The 25519-nt window shown below is 42.0% G+C and overlaps 1 protein-coding gene across 4 annotated transcripts in view; it reads right to left on the reverse strand.

The window, feature by feature from the left end:
- The window catches only part of MYO5B (myosin VB), a 390326-nt gene that overhangs the window by 226306 nt on the left and 138501 nt on the right, over positions 1–25519 (reverse strand). For all 4 annotated transcript variants that reach the window (XM_008979769.5, XM_008979768.5, XM_054244178.2 and 1 more), the window contains exons 2-3: positions 13423–13533; positions 883–1054 (exon numbers count right to left, since the gene is read on the reverse strand). In XM_008979769.5, the coding sequence (XP_008978017.4) occupies positions 883–1054; positions 13423–13533 (283 nt within the window). The remainder of the gene's footprint in view (positions 1–882; positions 1055–13422; positions 13534–25519) is intronic.

Raw genomic sequence — 25519 nt, forward strand, 5'->3', positions numbered from 1 at the left:
CAGTTGGAATGAAGGAGCTTTTGGGAAACCACAGTTCTCAAGCACTGAAATCAACCTGCTATTTATAGCTCCTGAAATCTGGAAGAAAAGCTCGGGGTAGCATAGTAGCTAAACTACCAATTCCAAACCAAAGTGGAATATAAAAGTGAAAAATCCCGAGTGCCTGAGGTGTCACTTATGACAATGAGCAAGACCAGAGGGGACATGCCAGGTGTTTCCTCCCAGGACAAGACCACAGAGGAGCGATTCCCACAAAGAAGCCTTGCAGCTGAATCCCCGACCAAATCCTCAATTTGCCTCTCAAACAATGGTTCATAGGGTTCTATTTTTGCTATGCCACTTAGCAATACTCTTTTAAAAAGAAAGAGAGATCAGAATTTGAGATATGGGAAAGGAGAATTTTTAAGAAAATCGAATGTAATTTCAGGATTTTTTAAGTATGTTAATGAATTTTGCTAATTTGACAAATATTCATCGGGTGTTATGTCTGTACAAACAGAGGCAAGTGGGAAGATCACAGAAAAGCAGGCTTTTCAAGCAGAAAACAAAACAAGGGATTGGTGCCGAGAGCAGGCACCCAGCTCAGGCACGATGCTGTACTTACTGCTCTCCCAGGACTCCCAGGACTGAGCTAAGCCAGTCGTACCACATGGTGTGACCCATTTCTTCCCTGGTTGATCCATGATTAACACCAATCATCCCACAGAGACTGGGGCAACCTAATTAAGCCACATTCACTGATTGTAAACCTTTCAAGGGTCTCAGTGGAGAGGTACTTACAAATGGAAGAGTGAAATGAGGACTCCTAAGCATTTGAGTTGAGCAAGTCTAAAGCTGGTAAGCACTTTCTAACACATGCAGCCAAAAGATGCCCCCACTTACCACAGTAAGTGTAGATATGGTTGGACTCCAGGAAACGGACCTTCAAATTATGCAAAACCGCAGGTTCGTGAAGATAGCTAAGAGCAGTCAGGTCATTTTCTCCCACCAAGATATCTGGATTCCGTAAGAAGGGCAGCTGGTTGTGCTGTATGTCAATTGGGTATTCCAGAATCTAAAGACAAGCAAGTAGCAGACACAAAAAGGCAGTAATGAAGCGTTAGGTCTGTATTCAACATTTTGTCTTCTTAGCTGGAATCACCATCTTAACATGATAGTAAGTGATGAAGATAAATAATGCTTTAAAGAAAGACAAGCTGAACAAAATACCTGTGTTCGTGTGAGAGACCAGCCCAGATGGAAAATTTGCTTATAACATAACCCCAGGATATGAAGGTAGATGACTGAAACACACAGCTCAGAAAACATAACCAGGTTTAAGAGAGTTTTCTATTGCTTCTTAAGGGAAAAATAATAAGTCTTTAATTTCAGTTGCAATTGGAATGCTGTTCTTTCTTCCATCTAGAAAAACTTCCTTGATTGGCCCCATTTATTGCTCGTGCTTCACACACTCTCTGCCGTTAACCAACACACTCCACTTATATTCGGACCACCTTGTATCTGATGACCTGCCCTCTGTAAGCAGACTCAAGTGGAACCATTTGTGCATATATTTCTCCCCAACCTAACTGCAAGCTCTTCTAAAGCAGTAACTGTGCTTTCATCAAAAGTATATTAGGAGTCTGAGAGGTATATGCATAATCAGGGAGTAGGATTCTACATTTTAAGGTCAAATAGGTGAAATCTCAGATGCGAGGTGTTACCTTGTATTCTTAGCACCTGGACAACATTAAGTACTCAAAAATGTTCACTGGATACATTAACAACTCTCGGTACATGTATGTACACATGTACATCTGCACGCATAATTTCATAATTTATAAGAAGGTAATGGGGATGTTTTTAAACAAACAGGAGAAACTTGGCTGCTGCTCACCCTGTTTTATCTGAGTGCTAAGATTCTTACGGTATTCTTAAAAATCTTCTGGGACACTTATAAAAACTCTCCTGAGCCCGACTTACTCATCAGGAAATCTGAGGCAGGGTTCAGGAACCTGAAATTAAAAATACATTCCCCAGGAATTCTGATACAGGTGGCTTTTAGAGCATATTTTAAGAATTTGTTTTACATAAACCTTTTAGGAAATTCTATGGACAAAGACTCAACTTACTGGGGTAAAAGTCAATTTTTAATATAATATAAATATCAATGTTCCTCCCACCCCATTTTTAGAGGGATTTGGCTATCAAATCTTAAGGTATATTAATAAACCCAGCAATGAAAGTGCTAAGATAGGCAGATAAATGAAGTGTAGTAGATTCAGAAATAAACACAAGCACATAGAGAAAATCTGTTTGTGATAATGTTAAATTGCAAATAAAAGGTTAAAAGGAACTTTTCAAGTAGTATTGTTAAGTAAATTACCTAGCCATCTAGGGAAAGAAAATTGGGCCAGTATTCTTATTCTATCTTACCAAAATAAGTTTAGGTAGAACAAACATAAGAAACCAAAAAGAAAAAATCCATTTTAAAACTGGGTAAATATTTGTGTAAGTTTTGGAAGGAAGAAGTTTTGAAGAATGATGCAAAAGCCAAAACAATTTAGGAAAACATTCATAAATTTGACTATAATTTAAAACTTTAAACCTATCATGAAACATAACCATTTGCAAAGTTAAATGGGAAAAGGGAAAGGGGACAGGGATTCTACATTATACGATGAAATTCCTAATCTTAATGTACAAAAAGCTATAAGAAATCCAAAAGAAAACCAACACCCCAACAAAAAATTATACCTAGAATTCAAATCACAAAATAACACATGAACAGATGAAAATCATTCAACTTAATCAGTAACCAAAGAGATGCAAGTAAAAGATTATCAGCACTCTTATCTGACTGACAGGCCCTAGGAAGAAAGGATGAACAAACCGGTCTGCCACTTGCAGTGGCAGACTGGTTTACCCTCTCTAGAAAGCGGCAGGCAACACCTAACTCAGAATTTTTCATCAATGAACTCTTCTTCCTTGGTCTCATGAAATGATTTCACAAGTGAGCAAAGATACGAACAGTGAAAGAAAAACCTATATGGACAGTCAGGCAGCTACCCACACCATTCTTCTGAATTAAAAAGAGAAGTTTGCTATAGGAATAAAGTTTGTAAGAGGATTCCCTTTATTTAAAATTATATTAAAGTCTAGACTGATGTTTGTGCAAAATATCATTGGTTATCTCTGTTAATGGGTTTTCCTTTGTCCAGTTTCCTGTTTTTCCTTTTTATATTAATGAAGGCTCTTTTTGTGAAAAGATCTTTTATTTAAACTTTGTCCATACAGGAAACTAGTGAACAATTCACTATCATGTAGACAACGTAAAATAATTTCCGAAAGGTGGGAACAAGGGGAAGTAGAAAATGTCCAAGAGCTGATTTTTATTTCATTCCAGAGTTGGCAGTCTCTTTCATCCACTGTTAGTGATATCACTAGGATTCTAAGCAGACCTCCTTCCCCACAAATCATCCCAAAGGCACCTTGATGGAGATGTCCGCAGACCTGAGGGAGCACAGCTGCCCTCCTCTTCTGGGCTCTGCACCCAGCTCAGGAGGCAGCACAGGGGCCATCAGTTGCAGAGCCACAGAGCTCATCTTGCCCAGACACTCCTCTTTCAGATTAGAAAGCCGGGACCTGAGCCCAACGGCTTCAACTCCTGAGGCAGAAATGCTGGCCTCCTCTCAATTCTCAGAGGAATCTCTTTGACTCTCCCCCGAAGAATATAAACTAGTATAACCACTATGGAAAATAGTGTTTAGATTCCTTAAAGAACTAAAAGCAGAACTACCATTTGATCCAGGAATCCCACTACTGTGTATCTACCCAGAGGAAAAGAAGTCATTATATGAAAAAGATACCTGCTCACACATGTTTATAGCAGCACAATTCCCAAATGCAAAAATCTGAAACCAACCCAAATGACCATCCATCAATGAGTGGATAATGGAACACTACTCAGCCATAAACAGGAATGAATTAACGGCATTAGCAGCAACCCGGATTGAACTGGAGATTATTCTAAGTAACTCAGGAATGGAAAACCAAACATTGTACCTTCTCACTCATAAGCGGGAGCTAAGCTATGAGGATGCTAAGGCATAAAAATGATAGAATGGACTTTGGGGACTCAGAGGGAAAAGGGTGAGGAATAAGAGATGACAAATTGGGTTCAGCATATACTGAGAGATGGGTACATCAAAATCTCACAATTCACTACTAAAGAATTTATTCATCTAACCAAATACCACCTGTTCCCCAAAAACTTATGGAAATAAAGTTAAAAGAAAAAGACTCTCCCCAAAGCATGTTGAAGCAAACATATATGCAATTTTGTGAAAACTATTGACAAACCAGGTGGTATTGGTTTCAGTAAAACTGATAAGGAGTAAAAATGTCCAGAGTAGCAAAAAAGGGGTGGGCGGGGGGTGCTGCAAGCTCAGCAGCCAAAGCTGTGGATTCTTGGGCGTGTAGACATCCAGAGGAAAGGCAGAAGTGAGGGACCTGAGAACAGATTTTTTCGTATAACAGAATTTGATTCTAATACTGCTGCTGGTATCTGGCATTTACAGCTAATAGAGTTTTATTTGACATCTAAGTGGTTATGACCATGATTGGGGGCCGTGAACTTTCCAGCACAAAAGATTCCATCCACTCCATAATAACTGGGCCTTTAGAGGTGAAAAGGAGGCTTAATGTTAACACTTATCACAAAATTAATGCTTCGTTACCACTTAGGGTGGCCCTTGGCTCCTTTCTGCAACTAGGAGCCGGGAATCAGGAACAGATAGAGGTTCCCAGTTGATCCACATCTGACAAGCAGGACTAGACCAGTGAGAGTGGCAGGAGGCCTAGAGAAGGAACTGGTCTACCCCTGAGCTCCCCAGTAGGGTAGCCCCTATCCCCATGTGGCTATTTCAGTGAAATTAATACAATGAAATTCAACTGAAACCTCAGTTTCTCAGTCACACTAGCCACTGTTAATACAAAGTAATTGCGGCAGGTCTCAATTAACAGAGGTTTGTTTAGCCAAGGCTGAGAATGCAGCCAGGGAAAAATACCATGTAGGAACATCTGCAGCCTATGCTTTGTCCAAGAAGGTTTGGGAACTTCAGTATTTAAAGGAAAAAGCGCAAGCAGGAGGGGAAAGAGGAGGGACAGGGAGGGTGGGCAGTTAGACAAATGGTTACATTCTTGTAAGGCTCTGATTAGCCTCAGTAAATCCAGATTTTACATGTGGAAAGAGGGAGAAGATGAAAAATTCCATTGTGCATTTATCTCAGGGCAGGCAGAGGGATGATTTCTGGTCTTGTCCTTGTCCTGTACCCGTGAAGATAAGCTAGTAATTGACATTGTCATGTGAGAGTCAACAGAACTCAGTTTTGTAGGCCTAGTTTATAGGAATGATATGTACCCTGGAAGATTTAGGGACTCAAGAAATTTCCTTGTAAGCAATTTGTGAGGGAAGCCACCTGGGGAGATAATGTGGTCTTCTATCATTGTGGGAACAAGGCTTACAGATGAGGCTGTGACACAGAGCTGCAAAATTATAGCTGTTTGGAAAGCAGTACTATTGTGACTCAGTTCCAAAGCTTAACTTTCCCTTTGGCACAGTGGGTTTGGGGTACTGAGAGTTTTTCTTTTTGAGACAGAGTCTTGCTCTGTTGCTCAGGGTGGAGTGCAGTGGTGCGACCTTGACTCACTACAACCTCCGCCTCCTGAGCTCAAGCGATTCTCCTGCCTCAGCCTCCTGAGTAGCTGGGACTACAGGTGCGCACCACCACACCTGCCTAATTTTTGTATTTTTGGTAGAGACAGGTTTTACCATGCTGCCCAGGCTGGTCTCGAACTCCTGAGCTCAGGTGATCCACTCGCCTCAGCCTCCTGAAGTGCTAAGATTACAGGTGTGAGCCACCACGATCCTGGCCTCCAAGAGTTTATTTTCTTTCACAACATATTTTAAGGGTCCAGTAACTACATGTAGCTAATTGACTACCACATTAGACAAGTGAGATGCAGAACATTGTGCTTCAGCCAACGTTCTATCGGAAGTGCTGGCCTAGACTGTTCTAAGCTCTATGGGCCTTCGATTCTATACTACTTAGCAGGTGCTCAAAAAATACTAGTTGAGTGAAATGACTAATTCATTGATAACTTCTCCCATACCTCAATCTATGTCTGTGTTACATAGTACAACAGCAAGATGGTATAATCATAAAAACATCTTTGAATGACAACTCCCAAAGGTTTGTAACTAATAATCATCATACAGTGGACAAAGAGAACAAAGAATTGGTTTTATTATCTACCCATGGAACTAGAGATCTAGAAAAAAAGATACGCTAGTAAAAACAGGGTTACCAGCTGGCAAGCAGTTGGTGTTAACCCAGAGGTAGAAACGACACCAAACAGGAGTTAACCCTTGTATTCAAGTCCTGGTCCATCAAATAAAGCAGGGGCTCTCAAACCTCTCTGCTCACTGGAATCCCCCAGAGAGCTTTTAAGAAAGGTAACCTACATCGCATCCCAACCCAAGATTTTAATTTAATTAGTCTAGCTGAAACCTAGGCTTTGCCTGCTCCCCAGGGGTTTCTAATGCGCAAAGTTGAGAAAAACTGAAACCAAGTTCTGTAAGGCCTTGAGCCCATCACTTGACTTCCAGGAGCCTCAGTTTTCCTAATTGTAAGATGGGAAGCCTACTTTCAGCAATCTCCAAGGGTCCTTCCAACTTCATTAGCGGAAGGTTTTTAACTGAGGTCCATGGATGCAGGGGCTTTCTCATTTGTGAAAGAAATTATAACAGCTATCCTGTAAGAAAAACAAAGTTAAGGAAACTATATTCCCAGGTAAGAGGAGACCTCAAAGCTTAAGTCCAGTTACCTCACTACGGTGGCAAGCCTATGGCTCTAGGTTCACTTAATATGAAGTAAAAGGTTATTTTATGCTATGTCCTAGACAAGCATAAAAAACACAAACATTTAATGACTGTTCTGCTGTGTCTCATTCTCTAACTGTTCTGTGTTTAAGTTTCATCTTCGTCTTCTCTGGTCCCCAGACAGCTTATCCTCCTTAAAGAGAACCTTCTTATTCTTCCTCTTGCACCACAAAGCACAACACAGGCACTCAATTACTTAAAAAATAAAATACTCTGATTTATGCAACCTTCCCAATTAGGAAAAGTCAGTTAAGCCATGAGAAAGTAACAAATTAACCCTGAAACTTCAGTGGCTTAAAACCACAAAGGTTCATTTCTCATCTATGCTAGATGCTCAAGGCTGGCTGGTACCGAGGCTCTCTCTATAGGGTCATGCTGACACCAACATGCTGCCTGACAGTCAGCAGGCAGAGGAAGAGAAGAGCACAGCAGACTCCTGTGGGTTCTTCTCTGCTTCCACCTGAAGGTGACAGACATCAGTTCTACCTAGAGCCCACTGACAAAAGTAATCACAGGGTCCCACTGAACTGCAAGGGGGCTAGGAACCATGTCATCTCTGCCACCCTAAGTGTTCCTGCTTTAAGAAGTCAGCAGGAAACTCAGAGGCAGTATCCAAAAGGGTTTTAAAAAGAGTGTGGACCAGTCGTGGTGGCTCATGCCTGTAATTCCGGCACTTTAGGAGGCAGAGGTTAGTGGATCACCTGAGCTCAGGAGTTCGAGATCAGCCTGACTAATATGGTGAAATTCCCTCTCTACTTAAAATACAAAAATTGGCTAGGCATAGTAGTATACACTTGTAATCCCAGCTACTCGGGAGGCTGAGGCACAAGAATCTCTTGAACCCGGGAGGCAGAGGTTGCAGTGTGCTGAGACTGCACCACCGCACCCCAGCCTGGGCAACAGAGCAAGACTCCATCTCAAAAAAAAAGAGTGTAAAGTTGGGGGACTCAGAGATTCAGATAAGAGGGCAGGTGGAATAGCATGAAATATCCCACCATGGCCACCAGTGTTTTTCATATTCTAAACCCTATATTGTATATTTTCATCGTAAGCTGGACAGAAAGCTCACAAAGGTATAGATATGTCATTTTTCCTGCTGTATAACCAGACCCTGGCACATCATTACTCAATAATAATTATTTTTAATTAATGAATGATGAATGAACAGTGATGCAAGTAATTAAAAGAAGAAAAGTAGTCCATAAATGAAAAGCTGCTGATAAACTGCTTGGTCAACAATTAAGAAGTATGAATTATAAACAAGATTATAGCAGCATAAAAACATGGAGTCAAAGTTAATCTTTTGACTTTAATTTATTAAACTGCTTACACATTCCGTTAGAATCATGGAGCCCCAGTTTAACTCTTAACTTGGTGCATTCCAGCAATGAACAGACCAGACCACTTTCCTTATGAGCTTAAACCTGAGTTTCTCAGCCTTGCCACTGTTAACACCTGGGACCAGACAGTCCTCTGCTGTGGGGGTGCCACCTTGTGCATTACAGAGCACTGAGAAGCATCCCACTAGATGCTAGTAGCAAATCCTTTTCATGACAGTTTGACAACCAAAAATGTGCCCAGACATTGCCAAATGTTGGGGGCAGGGGTGCCAATTGCTGCCCCACTCATCTCTAATCTGAAGCAGCTGGGCAAAGCATCCTAACCTGGGGGGAAGGGAGAATTCGCAGGAAGAGTAGATCAATGACAATAAATTAGGAAGAGCTTCAAGAGTATTCATCTGCAGACAGATGGTAGTAATGGTGGCACAACAATGAGAATATACCAATGCCACTGAACTGTACACATAAACACGGTGAAAATGTTGAATTGTTATGTGTATCTTACCACAATTTTTTTTTTACACTTTGAATCTTTTGACAAGATCACTAATTATGGTGGTAGCAGTATTACCAGTAGATAATAACATGCAATATTATACTTTGTTAAAACATCTTGTGTATGTACAATATAACCATGATAACTGAGCAATTGAAAGCAAGGCAAAGATAAAAAGAAAAATTATTAGGAGACACATAACCAGTATTATGATAAATAAGAATGAAAATGTCCAGCTAAAAGAAGTAGTAATCAAGCTCTACCTCTAAGAAGAAGCTTTGCTGGTTGCAGAAGGGTATCCTCAGACACTGTTCACTCTCTGGTTTCACCAGATGTGTGCACAGCAGGGACTTAAGCTGCACTGTGTGCCTCTGTCCTTGGGATCAACATTCATTGCTATCGCAGCACGACCTGCAGTGCTCACCACCACTCTGGTGACTAACACCTTCAGACCCCAGAGAAATGCTTCTCCACACCTTGTCCTGTGTTCTTGAAATAAGACAACAGTGCCCAGTTGCCTTGAAGGTTCATGGGTTGTAACACTGCCAGTACCGGAGAAGTGGTGCTTTGGAGTATGGGGAAGAATCAGGTATCAAAGATGCTTAGGTAAAAGGAAAGAAAAACTCATTATCCTTCCTTTCGGATAGCACATACAAAACATTCTTACATAATGGACTATCATTTTCTAGTTGGGCCGATGGTCTGAGTCCTTGCTTCTCCACATGCTCTTGCCATGGTTCCAGGGGTGCTAAGTTTTTCAACCCCTGCAATATGACACAGGAGGAATGCTTTGCGATACTAACAATTCATATTACTCTTACGTGTTTACACCTTTGTGCAAGTATAACATGCCCAAACCAAGATAGTGATTCTGTATATTGGCAGCTGGATAGAGACTGAATAGAACTGCAACTATATTTTTAAAATATTAAATGTTTTAAAAAAATTCAAATTAAAAATATGAGATTTAAATAACTTGATAAAACATACTTTATTTAAACAGATGGAGGGTTACATTCTCTTGCCCTGGCCCTCCAAATGTAAGGGTGGGCTTGGAAGTACTGAGACAGTACAGTGTATATTACTCTTTGAAAAGCTCACATGCTCCTGTCTTCCTCTCACTCATGCTAAGTCAGAGCCTCGCCCAGAGGGAGTACTCACCATCCAGGTGGTTAATAGATACTAGATACAAACTCAGCTGGAAAATTAAATTTTAAATCATGGAAACAAGGAGAGTTTTCCCTGCCACTAGAGGGCAGGAGTCAAGCAGTCAGAAAGGGAGGTTGGGCCAGGAGAGGTCTGGCCTGCACAGAGCTCTGCTCCAGGCAGAGAATGCAGAAGCCACCTCATCACCAAGGTCTGCATCACCTGAAAGCCTGATCCACTCTAAAAATAATCTGGTGCTCAGAGTTGGCACACCTAGATACCTTGTACCCATTATGGCTTTGGGGAGGAAAAGGTCTAAGATGCTATTCCCCCAGGACGTTTACCATCTTACTGACTTCAATATGAAACATCTTACATATGCCAGGTGAAATAAGCCAGACACAAAAGGACAAATACGGTATGATTCCACTTCTATGAGGCACCTGGGATAGTCAAACTCATAGAGACAGAAAGTGGAACGGAGGTTTCCAGGTGCTGTGGGGAGGAGAAGAGACTGTGAAGTTGGTATTTAATGGGAGCCAAGTTTCAGTTGAAAAAGAAGAGTTCTGAAGGAGGAGAGTGCTGATGGTTGCACAACAATGTGAATTTTGTTGTACTCAGTTGCTGTTAACTGCTACTGAATTTTACACTTAAAAATGGTTAGCATGGTACATTTTATGCCACATACATTTGACCACAGTAGAAATGAATGAATAAGCAAGAGCAACAGTGAAAAACCCTTTTAGAGGCACAGACAGAAGCTTGACTGTCTTGAAGAGAAGACAAGTTTGCAGGTAGGTGGAAGGTCCTATCACAAGGCAGAGGTTAGGAATATCATTGTCTTCCTGGAAGAGAATCTAACGGATGTTAATCCTTTGCTGACGCAGTGAAACCCACACTATTGAGCTTCACAGGGTGGGAGGATGCACGAGGTTAGAAGAGGCTGCTGGGGCAGATTTTCCAGCCAGCATAGTATACCACAGATAATTTCAGCTTCAGAGGAGACTCTCTGCAAGCATTCAAAGTCTGGCCACGTAATTTCTGTGCTCCTGCCTCTAGTCCACAGCTCCGCCAAGTCACTTGTAATGACAGCTCAAAGCCAGCTGTGGACAAGCCACTGCCCATGAGCAACCTGGACAGACTCAGATGTTCAGAGCCCATTATTTCTCGAGAGTTGCTAATCTCCAGTCCCAGGCTTCTCTTCCAATTACATGCTGCCCGGCCTTGTAGCAGGGGAAGGAGGTGATGGGGTCTGGGAAGCTGCCAGGATTAGTCATGCAGGGCCAAACTCGTTTTCAGCAGGGGAGGTGAGCATCCGCTCTGTGTTTTAGCAACATGGCTGATCATTCCTCACTACCTCGGTACAACTTTTTAAAAATACCCAGCCACTTGAAAAGATCAACTGAAATGAAATCTGCTGGAGTAGAGTAGAAGACACACCATTCAAGTGGGTGGACTAATTTCTTTTTTTTCCTGGGCGTGGGGTGGGAAGTTATTTAACATGGTAAACATAATTCCATCTGTCGGGAGTTGTGCTTCTCATTTCAACACCAAGAGGCAGCTAGTGAAGGCTGACTACTAGGAAGAGGGACGTGAGGGGTGCACACCTTGGTATAGACATTTTCTTTTTTTTTTTTTTTTTTTGAGACGGAGTTATGCTCTTGTTACCCAGGCTGGTGTGCAATGGCACGATCTCGGCTCACCGCAACCTCCGCCTCCTAGGTTCGGGCAATTCTCCTGCCTCAGCCTCCTGAGTAGCTGGGATTACAGGCGCGTGCCACCATGCCCAGCTAATTTTTTGTATTTTTAGTAGAGACGGGGTTTCACCATGTTGACCAGGATGGTCTCGATCTCTTGACCTCGTGATCCACCTGCCTCAGCCTCCCAAAGTGCTGGGATTACAGGCTTGAGCCACCGCGCCCGGCCCTAGACATTTTCTAACAAGCTCATTTTCCGGGTTTACCAAGTGGTATGCTTAAGCTGTTACAAAACAGAAGTTAGTGGTGGAATGTTCAAGCAACAAGTTAATCACCAGCCACCTAGAAAAGGAGACGAGACTGAGAATAAGCAGGAAATGATCAAAGGACAGAGGATATGGTACACACTCTTAGTGCTGTTGGCATTCAGAGAGGAAACAGTAACTCCATCCCGAACCTTTTCTCCAAGCAATGTCTGCGCTGCAGCCCAAACTCAATCTGTCCCACAGCCGACTCTTAATTTGTTACCAACCACTTTGTTCCAAACCTATTTTTCTCCCAGTCGTCTCCCGCACTGTAAAGCCTGCAGGGATTACTTCTGCCAGCATCCTCAGCCTGAACACAACTGTCCCCTTCCCTGACAGCTCCCAGAGGCACTGGCCTCCTTCCCTTTCCTGGAACACGGCAAGGTCTCAGGGCTTTGAAACACACAGCTCCTGCTGGGACTCTCTACCCTTAATCACCATACCCCGAATCTTCTATGGCCAGCTCCTTCTCAAAACCCCCTCTTCTCCTCAACTGGAGTCCCAGTTACTCTGGGGACTGAGGCAAGAGGAAGATCACTTGAGCCCAAGAGTTTGACCCTTACCTGGGCAACACAGTGAAACCCTATCTCTTTAAAAATAAAAAGAGTAGGTTCTTTTTCTCTCCCATACTTTATGCACTCCCTTCCATGCCTACTGCCATTTATTACTACACTTTGTTTCACTCTTGTGTTCATGTTCACTGCCCCGCTTTATCACTGAGCTACCTGAAACAGCAGGGCCACAACTGCTCACCCATCTGCCCCCTAGGACCTGGCACAGCATATAGGGTGAGCATCCATTATTTGTGAAATGTACCAGTTGCAGAGGGCAATGGTCACAAAAGGCTCATGAGAAGGGAAACTAAATCAGACATTTTGGGAGGAATAGAATTTCATAGTTACTACCTTGTCTTCCATTTGAAAGAAACAGCCTGAAGGTCAAATAATAAGAAATGCTCACTACAGCAGCTAACCACATACGGAGCACTTACGTGCCAGGCACTATTTTAAGTACCTGCCACATGTTAACCCATCTTATTCTCAAAACAGCCCTAGATTAACTAGCACTCCCATTTTACAGATAAAGTAACAGGCACAGAAAGATTGTAAACTGATGTAAGATCACAAAGCTAGTGATGGCTGAGCCAGGATCCCAACCCAGGCAGACCAGCTCCAACCACTGAACCCTGCAGGGACCATTGTAGCTTCTCTCCCTCACCTCCTAGTGAGACCTCAATGTCCTGTTCCCTCCACCCCACTGAGAAGATTCCTGCCTTGGCCACCAATGACCTCTCAGCTGCTAACCCTAATAAGCACTTATTTTTTTCTGTGACATGTGTAGAGCAGCTTCCAGGCTTAGCACTTTCACATATATTAACAGCAACAGGAAAGAATCTAAGGGCTCAGGAGCTCCAATGTCCACAATGTACTATCCAAAAACTCCAGCCCACAATGTACGATCTACCTCCTGTTCCTCCCACACCTGAGCTCCCCACCCACCACAGACTCACTCTTACCGTTTCATCCTCCAGTCTGAGCTGCAGGCTCTTGTCTCCTTCTTTGTAGTCCTTGGTTAACTCAGCTGAGCGCCACACTTCATCAGGGTCAGGGATCCAGACCCTCGTGCACTGAAAGATTAAAACAGAAGAAACTTAGATACAGAACAAAGCTCTCAGGTTTCTAAATGTGTGTCACTACCTAGAAAGGGCCCATCAGGAGAACATCTAAAGCTATCTGCACACATCTCCCCACCTTCTCATTTCAGGACACAATGTGATCCGATACCACAATAACTGGGAAATAACTCACAGGACTGGTAGCAGAGGACACATTTTAGATGTCAAAAGAATGTCGCAGATCAATGAAATTAAAATTCTACCCAAGAGACTGCTGAGCCTGCATTTGGTTATATACACTAGATATAGCACCATTATCTCAAAGGGTGTTACAAAATAGTGAAGTCAGAGGGAGTTATTTAGCAGTCTACAAACAAACAAAACAACACAGGCAAAAGCCAAGACGGTATAGCACATTTTCAGAGCCTGGGAATCTCTGCTCTGATATTCTGCATTCAGAGACAAAGTCATTTTCCTGCAGAAGTGAAAGAAAGTGGTCAGCAAGTGGAAAGTATATTTAAGTATCCCCAAGTTGTCAGCCACCTCAATTTATTTGTCTACTCTTTTTTTCAAATGGGAACCCAGGCGGGGTTCTGTCACCCAGGTTAGCATGCAGTGGTGTGACCACAGGTCACTGCAGCCTCCAATTCCTGGCCTCAAGTGATCTTCTCGTCTCAGCCTCCCAAAGTGCTGGGATGACAGAAAGGAGCCACCGTGCCTGGCCTGTTTGTCCATTCTCTCGGCCACAAACCCCAAAATTTCACTCACTCTCCCCAAGCAGCTATCCTGATTTGCAGACCAAGTCATTGAATGGGGCCAAGTTCTGACAGGAAAGAACACAGACCTTGGTAAAGCAGTGATACAGGATCAACTGTCAATGACTTGCCCAACACATTCTCAACACCACCTGCGGGTTCCCAGCCTTACTTGCAGTCTGAATCACCTGAGGAGCCTGGAAAATCTCAATTCCCAGCTGCTCCTCAGACCAACTCAGTTGGGATCTGAGGTGACATAAAAGCTCCCAGAGGACAGGAAGTTTACCTAGCAACCTGAAGGAGTCCATAGAAACTCAGTAGCACCTCTACAGGCAGACAAGCAACCTCATCAAACAGCTCCCTGAGATCACAAATAGCTAAATCCACAAGATGGGGAAAAAAACAGCACAAAAAAGATGAAACCATAAAAGACCAGAACATCTCCTCTCCTTTAAGGGATCACAATGCCTCAACAACACAGGAACACAACATGACTGAGAAAGAGTGTGACTGATTGACAGAAACAAGCTTCAGAAGGTGGATAATAACAAACTTTTCTGAGCTAAAGGAACACATTCTAACTCAATGCAAAGAAACCAAAAACCTTAAAAAAAGGTTAGACGAAATGCTAACTAGAATAACCAGCTTAGAGAAGAATATAAACAACTTGATGGAGTTGAAAAACACAGCATGAGAATTACGTGAAGCAAACACAAGTTTTAATAGCCAAATTGATCAAGCAGAAGAAAGGATATCAGAGGGAAGATCAACTCAATGAAATAAAAAGAGAAGGCAAGACAAGAGAAAAAAGACTGAAAAGAAATGAACAAAGCCTCCAAGAAATATGGGATTATGTGAAAAGACCTAATCTACGCTTGATCGGTGTACATGAATATGACAAGGAGAATGAATCCCAGCTGGAAAATACTCTCCAGGATATTATCCAGGAGAACTTTCCCAGCCTAGCAAGGCAGTCCAATATTCAAATCCAAGAAATATGGAGAACTCCACAAAGATATTCAAGAAGAGCAACCCAAGGCACATAATCGTCAGATTCACCAGGGTTGAAATGAAGGAAAAATGCTAAAGGCAGCCAGGGAGAAAGGGCAGGACACCCACAGAGGGAAGCAAGTCAGACTTACAGCAGATCTTTCCACAGAAACCCAACAAGCCAGAAGAGAGTGGGGGCCAATATTCAACATCCTTAAAGAAAAGAACTTTCAACCCGGAATTTCCTATCCAGCCAAACTAAGCTTCATAAGTGAAGGAGAAATAAAATCCTTTGCAGACAGGCAATTACTGAGAGATTTCATCACCAGCACAGACCTGCCTTACAAGAGCTACTGAAAGAAACACTAAGCATGGGAAGAAATAAGTACCAGCCACTGCAAAAGCACACCAAAGAACAAAAATGAAATGAAGAAAATGAGTCAACTAACGGGCAAGAAAATCAGCCAGTTATAACATGGCAGGATCAAATTCACACATAACAGTATTAACATTGAATGTAAATGGCCTAAATGCCCCAATCAAAAGATACAGATTGGCAAACTGGATGAAAAGTCAAGACCCATCAGTGTGCTGTATTCAGGAAATCCATCTCACATACAAAGACACACACAGACTCAAAATAAAGGGATGGAAGAAGATTTACCAAGCAAATGGAGAACAAAAAAAAGCAGAGGTTGCAATCCTAGTCTCTGATAAAACGGACTTCAAACCAACAAATATCAAGAGAAACAAAGAAGGGCATTCCATAATGGTAAAAGGATCAATCCAACAAGAAGAGCTAACTCTCCTAAATATATATGCACCCAACACAGGAGCACCCAGATACATAAAGCAAGTTCTTAATGACCTAAAAGGAGATCTAGACTCCCACACAACAATAGTGGGAGACTTCAACACTCCACTGTCAATATCAGACAGATCAGAGAGACAGAAAATTAACAAGGACATCCAGGACTTGAATGCAGAGCTGGATCAAGTGGACCTAACAGACATATACAGAATGCTCCACTCCAAATCCACAGAATATACATTTTTCTCAGCACCACATCGCACTTACTCTAAAATAATTGGAAGCAAATCACTCCTCAGCAAAGGCAAAAGAACAGAAATCATAACAGTCTATCAGACCACAGCGCAATCAGATTAGAACTCAGGATCAAGAAACACACTCAAATCCACACAACCACTTGGAAACTGAACAACTTGCTTCTGAGTGTTGACGGGATAAACAATGAAATGAAGGCAGAAATAAAGATGTTCTTTGAAACCAATCAGAATGAAGACACAAATTACCAGAATCTTTGGGACACCTTTAAAGCAATGTTGAGAGAGAAAGTTATAGCAATAAATGCCCACATGAGAAACAAGGAAAAATCTAAAACTGACACCCCATCATTAAAATTGAAAGAGCTAGCAGAGCAAGATAAAAAAAACTCAAACCTAGCAGAAGACAAGAAATAACTAAGATCAGAAATAACTAAGATCAGAGCCAAACTGAAGGAGATAGAGAAACAAAAAACCATTCAAAAAAATCAATAAATCCAGGAGCTAGTTTTTTTTTTAAAGATCAACAAAATAGACCATTAGCCAGACTAATAAAAAAAGACAAGAGAGAAGAATCAAATAGATGCAACAAAAAATGATAAAGGGGATATCACCACTGATTCCACAGAAATACAAACTACCATCGGAGATTACTACAAACAGCTCTATGCACACAAACCAGTAAACCAGGAAGAAATGGATAAATTCCTGGACATTTGTACTGTACCAAGAGTAAACCAGGAAGAAGCTGAAACCCTGAATAGATCAATAACAAGGGCTGAAGTTTAGGCAGCAATCAATAGCCTACCAACCAAAAAAGTCCAGGTCCAGACCAGTTCACAGCCAAATTCTGCCAGACATACAAAGAGGAGCTGGTTCCATTCCTTCTGAAACTACATCAAATAAGACAAAAAGAGGGAATCCTCCCTAACTCATTTTATGAGACCAATATCATCCTAATACCAAAACCAGGCAGAGACTCAACTAAAAAAGAAACCTTCAGGACAATATCCATGATGAACATTGACACAAAAATCTTCCATAAAATACTGGCAAACCAATTGCAACAGCACATCAAAAAGCTTATCCTCCATGATCAAGTAGGCTTCATCCTGGGGATGCAAGGCTGGTTCAACACATGCAAGTCCATAAACATAATCCATCACATAAATGGAACCAAAGACAAAAACCACATGATTATCTCAATAGAGTCAGAGAAGGTCTTCGACAAAATTCAACAGCCCTTCATGCTAAAAACTCTCAATAAACTTGGTATCGACAGAACATATCATGAAATGATAAAAGCTATTTATGACAAACCTACAGCCAATATCATACTGAACAGGCAAAAGATGGAAGAATTCCCTTTGAAATCAGGCACTAGACAAGGATGCCCTCTCTTACCACTCCTACTCAATATAGTATTAGAAGTTCTAGCCAGAGCAATCAGACAAGAAAAAGAAATAAAGGGTATTCAATTAGGAAAGGAAGAAGTCAAACTGTCTCTATTTGCAGATGACATGATTGTATATTTAGAAGACCCCATCGTCTCAGCCCAAAATCTTCTCAAACTGATAAGCAACTTCAGCAAAGTCTCAGGATACAAAATCATTGTGCAGAAATCACAAGCATTCCTATATACCAATAATAGACAAACAGAGAGCCAAATCAAGAGCAAACTACCATTCACAATTGCTACAAAGAGAATAAAATACCTAGAAATACAACTAACAAAGGACGTAAAAGACCTCTTCAAGGAGAATGACAAACCACTGCTCAAGGAAATAAGAGAGGACACAAACAGATGGAAAAACATTCCATGCTCATGGTTAGGAAGAATCAATATTGTGAAAATGGCCATACTGCCCAAAGTAATTTATAGATTTAATGCTATCCTCATCAAGCTACCAATGACCTTCTTCACGGAACTGGAAAAAAACACTTTAAACTCCATATGGAATCACAAGAGAGCCCACATAGCCAAGACAATCCTAAGCAAAAAGAACAAAGCCAGAGGCATCACATTGCCAGAACACTACAAGGCTACAGTAGTCAAAACAGCATGGTACTAGTACCAAAACAGAGACATAGACTACTGGAACAGAACATAGGCCTCAGAAGCAACACCATACATCTACAATCATCTGATCTTTGACAAACCTGAGAAAAGCAAGCAATGGGGAAAGGACTCTATGTTTAATAAATGGTATTTGGAAAACTGGCTAGCAATGTGCAGAAAGCAGAAATTGGACCCCTTCCTGACACCTTACACTAAAATTAACTCAGATGGATTAAAGATCTAAACATAAAACCTAACACCATAAAAAACACTAGAAGAAAACGTAGGCAGAACCATCCAGGACATAGGCATAGGCAAGGACTTGATGATTAAAACACCAAAAGCAATGGCAACAAAAGCCAAGATAGGCAAATGGCTATAAAATTCAGAGATTTGTACAGCAAAAGAAACAATCATTAGAGCCAACTGTCAACCAACAGAATGGGAAAAAGTTTTTGCAATCTACCCATCTGACAAAGAGCTAATATCCAGAATCTACAAAGAACTAAAACAGATTTGCAAGAAAAAAACACCACCATTCAAAAGTGGGTGAAGGATATGAACAGACACTTTTCAAAAGAAGACATATATGAGGCCAACAAACATATGAAAAAATGCTCATCATCACTGGTCATTAGAGAAATGCAAATCAAGACCACATTGAGATATCATGTCATGCCAGTTAGAATGGTAATCATTAAAAACTCTGGAGACAACAGATGCTGGAGAGGATGTGGAGAAATAGGAACACTTTTACAGAGTTGGTGGGAGTGTAAATTAGTTCAATCATTGTGAAAGACAGTGTGGCAATTTCTCAAGGACCTAGAAACAGAAATTCCATTTGACCTAGCAATTCCATTACTGGGTATATACCCAAAGAACTATAAATTGTTCTGTTATAAACACACATGCACACATATGTTCATTGCAGCACTGTGTACAATAACAACGACCTGGAACCAACCCAAATGCCCATCAATGATAGACTGGAAAAAGAAAATGTGGCACATATACACCATGGAATACTACGCAGCCATAAAAAAACAATGAGTTTGTTTCCTTTGTAGGGAGTTAGATGAATCTGGAAACTATCATTCCCAGCAAACTGACACAAGAACAGAAAACCAACCACCACATGTTTTCGCTCATAAGTGGGTGTTGAACAATGAGAACACATGGACTCAGGGATAGGAGCATCACACCTGGAGGTAGTTGGGGGGGCTAGGGGAGGGACAGTGGGGGGTGGGGAGGGACAGCAGGGGATGAGGAGGGTGGGGAGGCATAACATGGGGAGAAATGCCAGATACAGACAAAGGGGGAATAGAGGCAGCAAACCACCTGGTTATGTATGCACCTATGTGACCTGCACATGTACCCCAGAACCTAAAGTAAAAAGAGCTCCCAGAGACACTAACGTGTGCTGAATGGCAGCATCTGCATCTCCTGGCATTCCACCGCACAGCTGTCAGAACAATTTCTGCATTTTCATCTCATAGGCAGGTAACTTCCACAGGGTCTATTTGCTGCAGGAGCCCTCAGTGTACAGGCGCACACACATACATCTGGCTTCTTGGCCACAGAATATTCTCAGCAAACGCAAAACTAATGGCTCTTTTGACCCAGAACATGTGCTTGGGTGAGTATCATCCACTTCACTCCTAGAGTAACAGCTGAGCACAGATCCTGGGCCAGTGTCACCTGTGTGCACGCAGCCAAATGACTTTATTTTGGTTCTGCTTTTTTTTTTCAAAGCAGTGTTATCCTCCGGGTAATCAGTGGTCTTTTGTTAAAAGCAAGACCCTGACCCCTCCTACACTTGTTTCTAATTCACCATGGAGCAGTGAAAGTTGTAAGGCAATAGAATCAGAATAACAATAATGAGAAAGCAAAGGTTGACCACTTTGCAGCCTTGACATCTCAACTCAGAGTATGAACCAAAGTCATCCATTTTCATTATTAAAAAACAAATTCACAGAATCTTAACCTTCTCCCTGCTTCTTGAGCCTGCCACCTTACAGCAAGATATTACCATATCTTTATAGTAAAATACTATAGAGCTTTATAGTAACAAAGAGCTTTTTAGCATCTGAGAGCTCCATAATAAAATATCAAGAATGTTCTGAGGTACCTTTAGAGAAAACTTTCTGAGTATTTGCTGACCTTAACTGCCAACATTTCTTTTACCCACAGGTGTCCTAACTCACTTTCTCCACTGTTGTTTAAGCCCACCATCCATCCAGCTGTGATGACCTTGAAGTTCCTGTCCGTAAGCTTCAGGTGAGTGTCTGTTCTTCAGCCTCACTACAGTGCTATCTGGTCACTAAGTTACACTACTGGGACTCCCCCTTCAGCCAGTACAACCAAGAAATTTTACCTAAAGCAAAGTCCCCACTCCGTGTAAGTCATGTCAGGAATGGCTCAAAACAACAGAATGGGGAATAACCGGAAAGGAACAGGGAAATCCCAACAGGAACCAAATGGAGGTGGTGATGTATAGATCCTGGAAGCCAGGGAGCCCAGTCCCAGCTCAGCCAAGACCCCACTGGCCATCTCCCTGTGGCCCATGTGCCACTTGTGGGGTGGTTACTTGCATCCAGCACGGAAGAATCTGACTGCCTGGCTCTATCTCAATTTAATTTACTCTAGGGGAGTTCAAGTATCTTTCTACTTACATAAATCTCTCCTCTCTAAAGAGACTGAGAGCACCTGGTAGGCACAAAATTGGCTTGTCATGTTGTCCCATACCCACAAAACCTATCACAACATAAGGGGCACAGTGGGACCACTGCAATGGTATTTTAGATCTTTGCTCCTCCAGGTGAGGACCTCAGCAACATCATCACTTAGAAATGGGTTAGAAGTGTAGAATCTCAGCCTCCCCCAGACTCACTGCCTCAGAATCCTTTAACTACTTGCTCTTCTATTCCTGCAGCATCATCTCACACTTCCTGCCTTTGAGAACACGTCAGCAAACTACAGCTGTGGGACAGATCTGGCACACTGCCTGTGTTGCCTGTTTTATACAGTCCAGGAGTTAAGAATGGTGGAAAAAAGTTCAAAAGACGATATTCACATAACATGAAAATATCACATGAAAGTCAAATTCTGATGTCCATAAAGCTTCATGGGAACACATTCATTCATTCATCGATGTATTATCTATGTAATACTTTCACATTCTAATGCTGGAATGGAAGGCCAGGTACAGTAGCTCATGCCTATCATTCCAGCACTTTGGGAGATGAAGCAGGAAGATTATTTGAGGATAGGAGTTTAAGACCAGCCTGGGCAACACAGCAAGACCCTGTCTCTACAACACTTAAAAAAAAAATTTGGCTGGGCGCAGTGGCTCATACCTGTAATCCCAACACTTTGGGAGGCCAAGGTGGGCAGATCATGAGGTCAAGAGATTGAGACCAGCGTGGCCAACATGGTTAAACCTGGTCTCTACTAAAAATACAAAAATTAGCTGGGCGTGGTGGCATGCACCTGTAATCCCAACTACTCTGGAGGCTGAGATAGGAGAATCACTTGAACCCAGGAGGCGTAGGTTGCAGTGAGCTGAGATTGCGCCACTGCCCTTCACCGTGGTGACAGAGTGAGACTCTGACTCAAAAAAGAAAAAAGAAATTAGTCAGATGTGGTAATGCATGCTTGTAGTCCTAGCTATTTAGGAGGTTGAGGCATGAGGGTCCCTGGAGCCCAGAAGCTCAAGGTTACAGTGAGCTATGATTGTGCCACTGCACTCAGCCTGGACAACAAAATGAGATACTGTCTCAAAAAAAAAAAATGTAATGACAGAGACCCTATGGTTCAAAGCCATTTTTAAAACATAGTAGGCTGGACACAGTGGCTTATGCCTGCAATCCCAGCACTTTGGGAGGCCAAGGTGGGTCAATCATTTGAGGTCAGGAGTTAAAAACCAGCCTGGCCAACATTGTGAAACCCCATCTCTATTAAAAATAAAAAAATTAGCCAGGCACAGTGGTGGGCACCTATAATCCCAGCTACTCGAGAGGCTGAGGCAGGAGAACTACTTGAGCCTGGGAGGCAGAGGTTGCAGTGAGCAGAGATCGTGCCACTGGACTCCGGCCTGGGTGACAAAGCGAGACTCCATCTAAAAAAGTAAAATGTTTACTATCTGGTCCTTTACAGGAAAGCATGCCAACCTCTGTCCTTGTGCCTGCTGTTCCCACAGGCCACAGTGCCCTTCCTCACTTGTCCATGTGGGCAGGGTCCAACTTCCAACACTATCTCCTCACTGATCACTTTCTTCCCTGTCCCCTATAGAGTTAGCCCTACCAACTATAAGCTGCCACTATAAATTCTTCTGTGATTAGTTTTCCTCCAATTTTGCAGTTACTTCCTTCACGTCAGTTTTATCTCATTACAGCAAGGTCTTCCAAATATACCACTGGGCATCTTTGCATCCCTGGTATCTAGCACATCCTGGCACGAAACAGATGCTCACTAAATGTTCATGCTGAGTATAGGATCATTGAACAGAGACTGTGCATTTATGGGGCACCTGATTTATACATAAAACACACCGTCATAAGTACCATATAACCAAGTACAAACATGGAGATCTAGCTCCTGAACCTAAGGGACAAATAATCTAGTTGGTTCAATAACTCACATAAAAAATATGCTCTAATAAAGTGGTGTGCCCAACTCCTAAGTACAGTAATAGCTAACCAGTAGAGGGAAGGAAGACAGGGAGAGAGGGGAAAACAAGTTAATGGCAACTTTGGAAGAGAAAAAGTTGGTAGCCAAATTCGTGCATGACATTTAAAAGGATTTTGTTTATGCAGATTTGACCAAGCAAGCTTTGGACACAACTCTAGTAAATATTTGGGAGCCAAATATGTGCCCAGTCCATCTCCACAATAACAGCACATGGACATGCATTGAGATTATAGCAATTCATTGTTAAATCAGAATGAAATGAACCCTCTATTCTGTGCAGGACGGTTCACAGCTGCCAGCTGCCACCTCCCCGCTTCTGCCTCCTCACATTTATCCTGCTTCACGGATTCTCAGCTTAAAGTGTATATAAATTACTGAGCAGGGCTGTTTATCCAATGTCATGCATACTGCATATAATGAGAAATTTATAGATCTTCCAAGCGTAATTTTAACCGTAATCAAATTTTGCCTTACAAGCTGGCTTTGCCAGCAACCGTCACCCCAACCCACCCACCTCAAGGAAGATGCATTGCTTCTGTAAGCAAGTACAAACCAGTGTATGATGAGTACAAACTACAAGGCCGAGAAACAGACACATGAACTAAGAAGGGAGAGACAAGACCGCAGTAGCTGGGAAGGACTTGAGGGAGGCAGACATGTTCTGAGCTTTGGAGACGGAAAGGATTTGGAGGGGAAGGGTTTCTTTTTGGAGTGATCAAAGTGTTTTGGTAACCAGATAGAGATGGTGGTTGCAAAACACTGAATGTACTAAATACCAATTTGTTCATTTTAAAATGGTTAGTTTCATATTAAGTAAATTTTATCTGTTTAAATACACACACACTGTTATGTTTGTAGAGAATGCAAACAGTATCTTGTACACCCTCTCTCCTGGCATCCGTTCTCATTACTAGTCTATGAAGAAGCAGTAAAACATTTTCACAGAAAGACAGTATTTTATGAGCCAGAGAGAAACTCTCTAGAACCAAGGAGCTGTGTTGCATCTTAATTTTTTCTCACCTTCCAGGAATTAGCTGGGCATAATGGTGGGTGCCTCACCTTTCAGACAAATCTGACCTCTACCAGATTTCCTGTAAGGCAACAGACTATGAGGCAGACAAGCTCACTCATATAACCCAATTACCATGCCACTCCATCTGTCACTATCCTATTTCAACAACACTTAATTCAATTATATAAAAGTAAATAAAACAACAAGTCTGACCTAATTATCAAAGAAAAGCTCGTGATTTTTGGAAAGTTCTTTTGAAAAGAGCCCCATATATTTCCTGGAGAAGGCAGATGCCTATATCAAATGTAAATGCATTACTACAAAGCTCTTCTCCAACCCCCTGTTCATTTCTTCCACTGAAGGAACAACTCCAGCAGCTGTTCTCATACATACACAGCTGGAGGGAGTGGCCATCTATGACAAGAGCCTCAATCCTGACTACACATTAGAACCACCTAGGGAACGATTACAAATTCCCATGCCAAGCAACACCCCATCCTACCTTTATCAATCTCTGGGGCTGGGAACCAGGAAGTGTTTTCTCAAGCTCCCCAGATGAATTCAATATGCAAGCAAGTTTGAAATATAATTCTATGTGGCTGACTGGGTGTCGGATTGGAAGGGTATCACAGACCCTCAGGTGCTACAGGCCTCTCCCCACTAGTCTGTGGTTTAACATTAAACTCTAGCCTGCAGATTCTTTCCCCAGAGCTAAAGAACTCTTTCTGAAAGAGCCCCAGCTAAACTGTAAACACAATGGCTGAAGAGCGCAGCATTTATCCATGTATACGAATTATCAGGCAGTATAGTACTGTGGTCAAGGGTGTGTGCTCTAGAGTCAGACAGCTTTGGGGAGGAATTCTAACCACTACTTATTAGCTTGTGTAAGTTGATGAATGGGTCTGAGCCTCAGTTTCCTCAGTTGAACAACAGGTAAAGTTCTATATACCTCATGAAATTTTCTAAGAATTAAATGAGAGTCCACTATCAAAGCACATAAGTATTAGGCAATGATGATGATGGTGATATTACTATACAGTTTTGTCTAGAAATCCTGATGAGATTTTGGATAGCATTAGAAAATGAGAAAAGAAAAATAAGAAGCCTAAGGTGGTCCACGTCACTGAGATCCTTTTGGTGTCCTGTAGGTCATAATACACAGGTAGCCATGCCTTACCTTAAAAATCAATACCTGGATCTAGCCTACTTCTACTCCAGAAACCTGAGAGAAGCGATTCTTGACGTTGGCTGGCATATAAAAATTATCTGCCGATCTGTACATTTTTAAAACACAAAACCACTAACACCTATATCCCTCACTTGAATAATTAAATCTCTGGGGGTAGAGCCCAAACACTGCATTTTTTACAAACTTCCCAAGTGATGAATGCACTGTCAGAATTAAAATTCCTATCTCAGAGTGAACCT

Source organism: Callithrix jacchus, chromosome 13 (genome assembly GCF_049354715.1).
Source record: "Callithrix jacchus isolate 240 chromosome 13, calJac240_pri, whole genome shotgun sequence".
In the NCBI taxonomy this organism is placed as follows: Eukaryota; Metazoa; Chordata; class Mammalia; order Primates; family Cebidae; genus Callithrix; species Callithrix jacchus.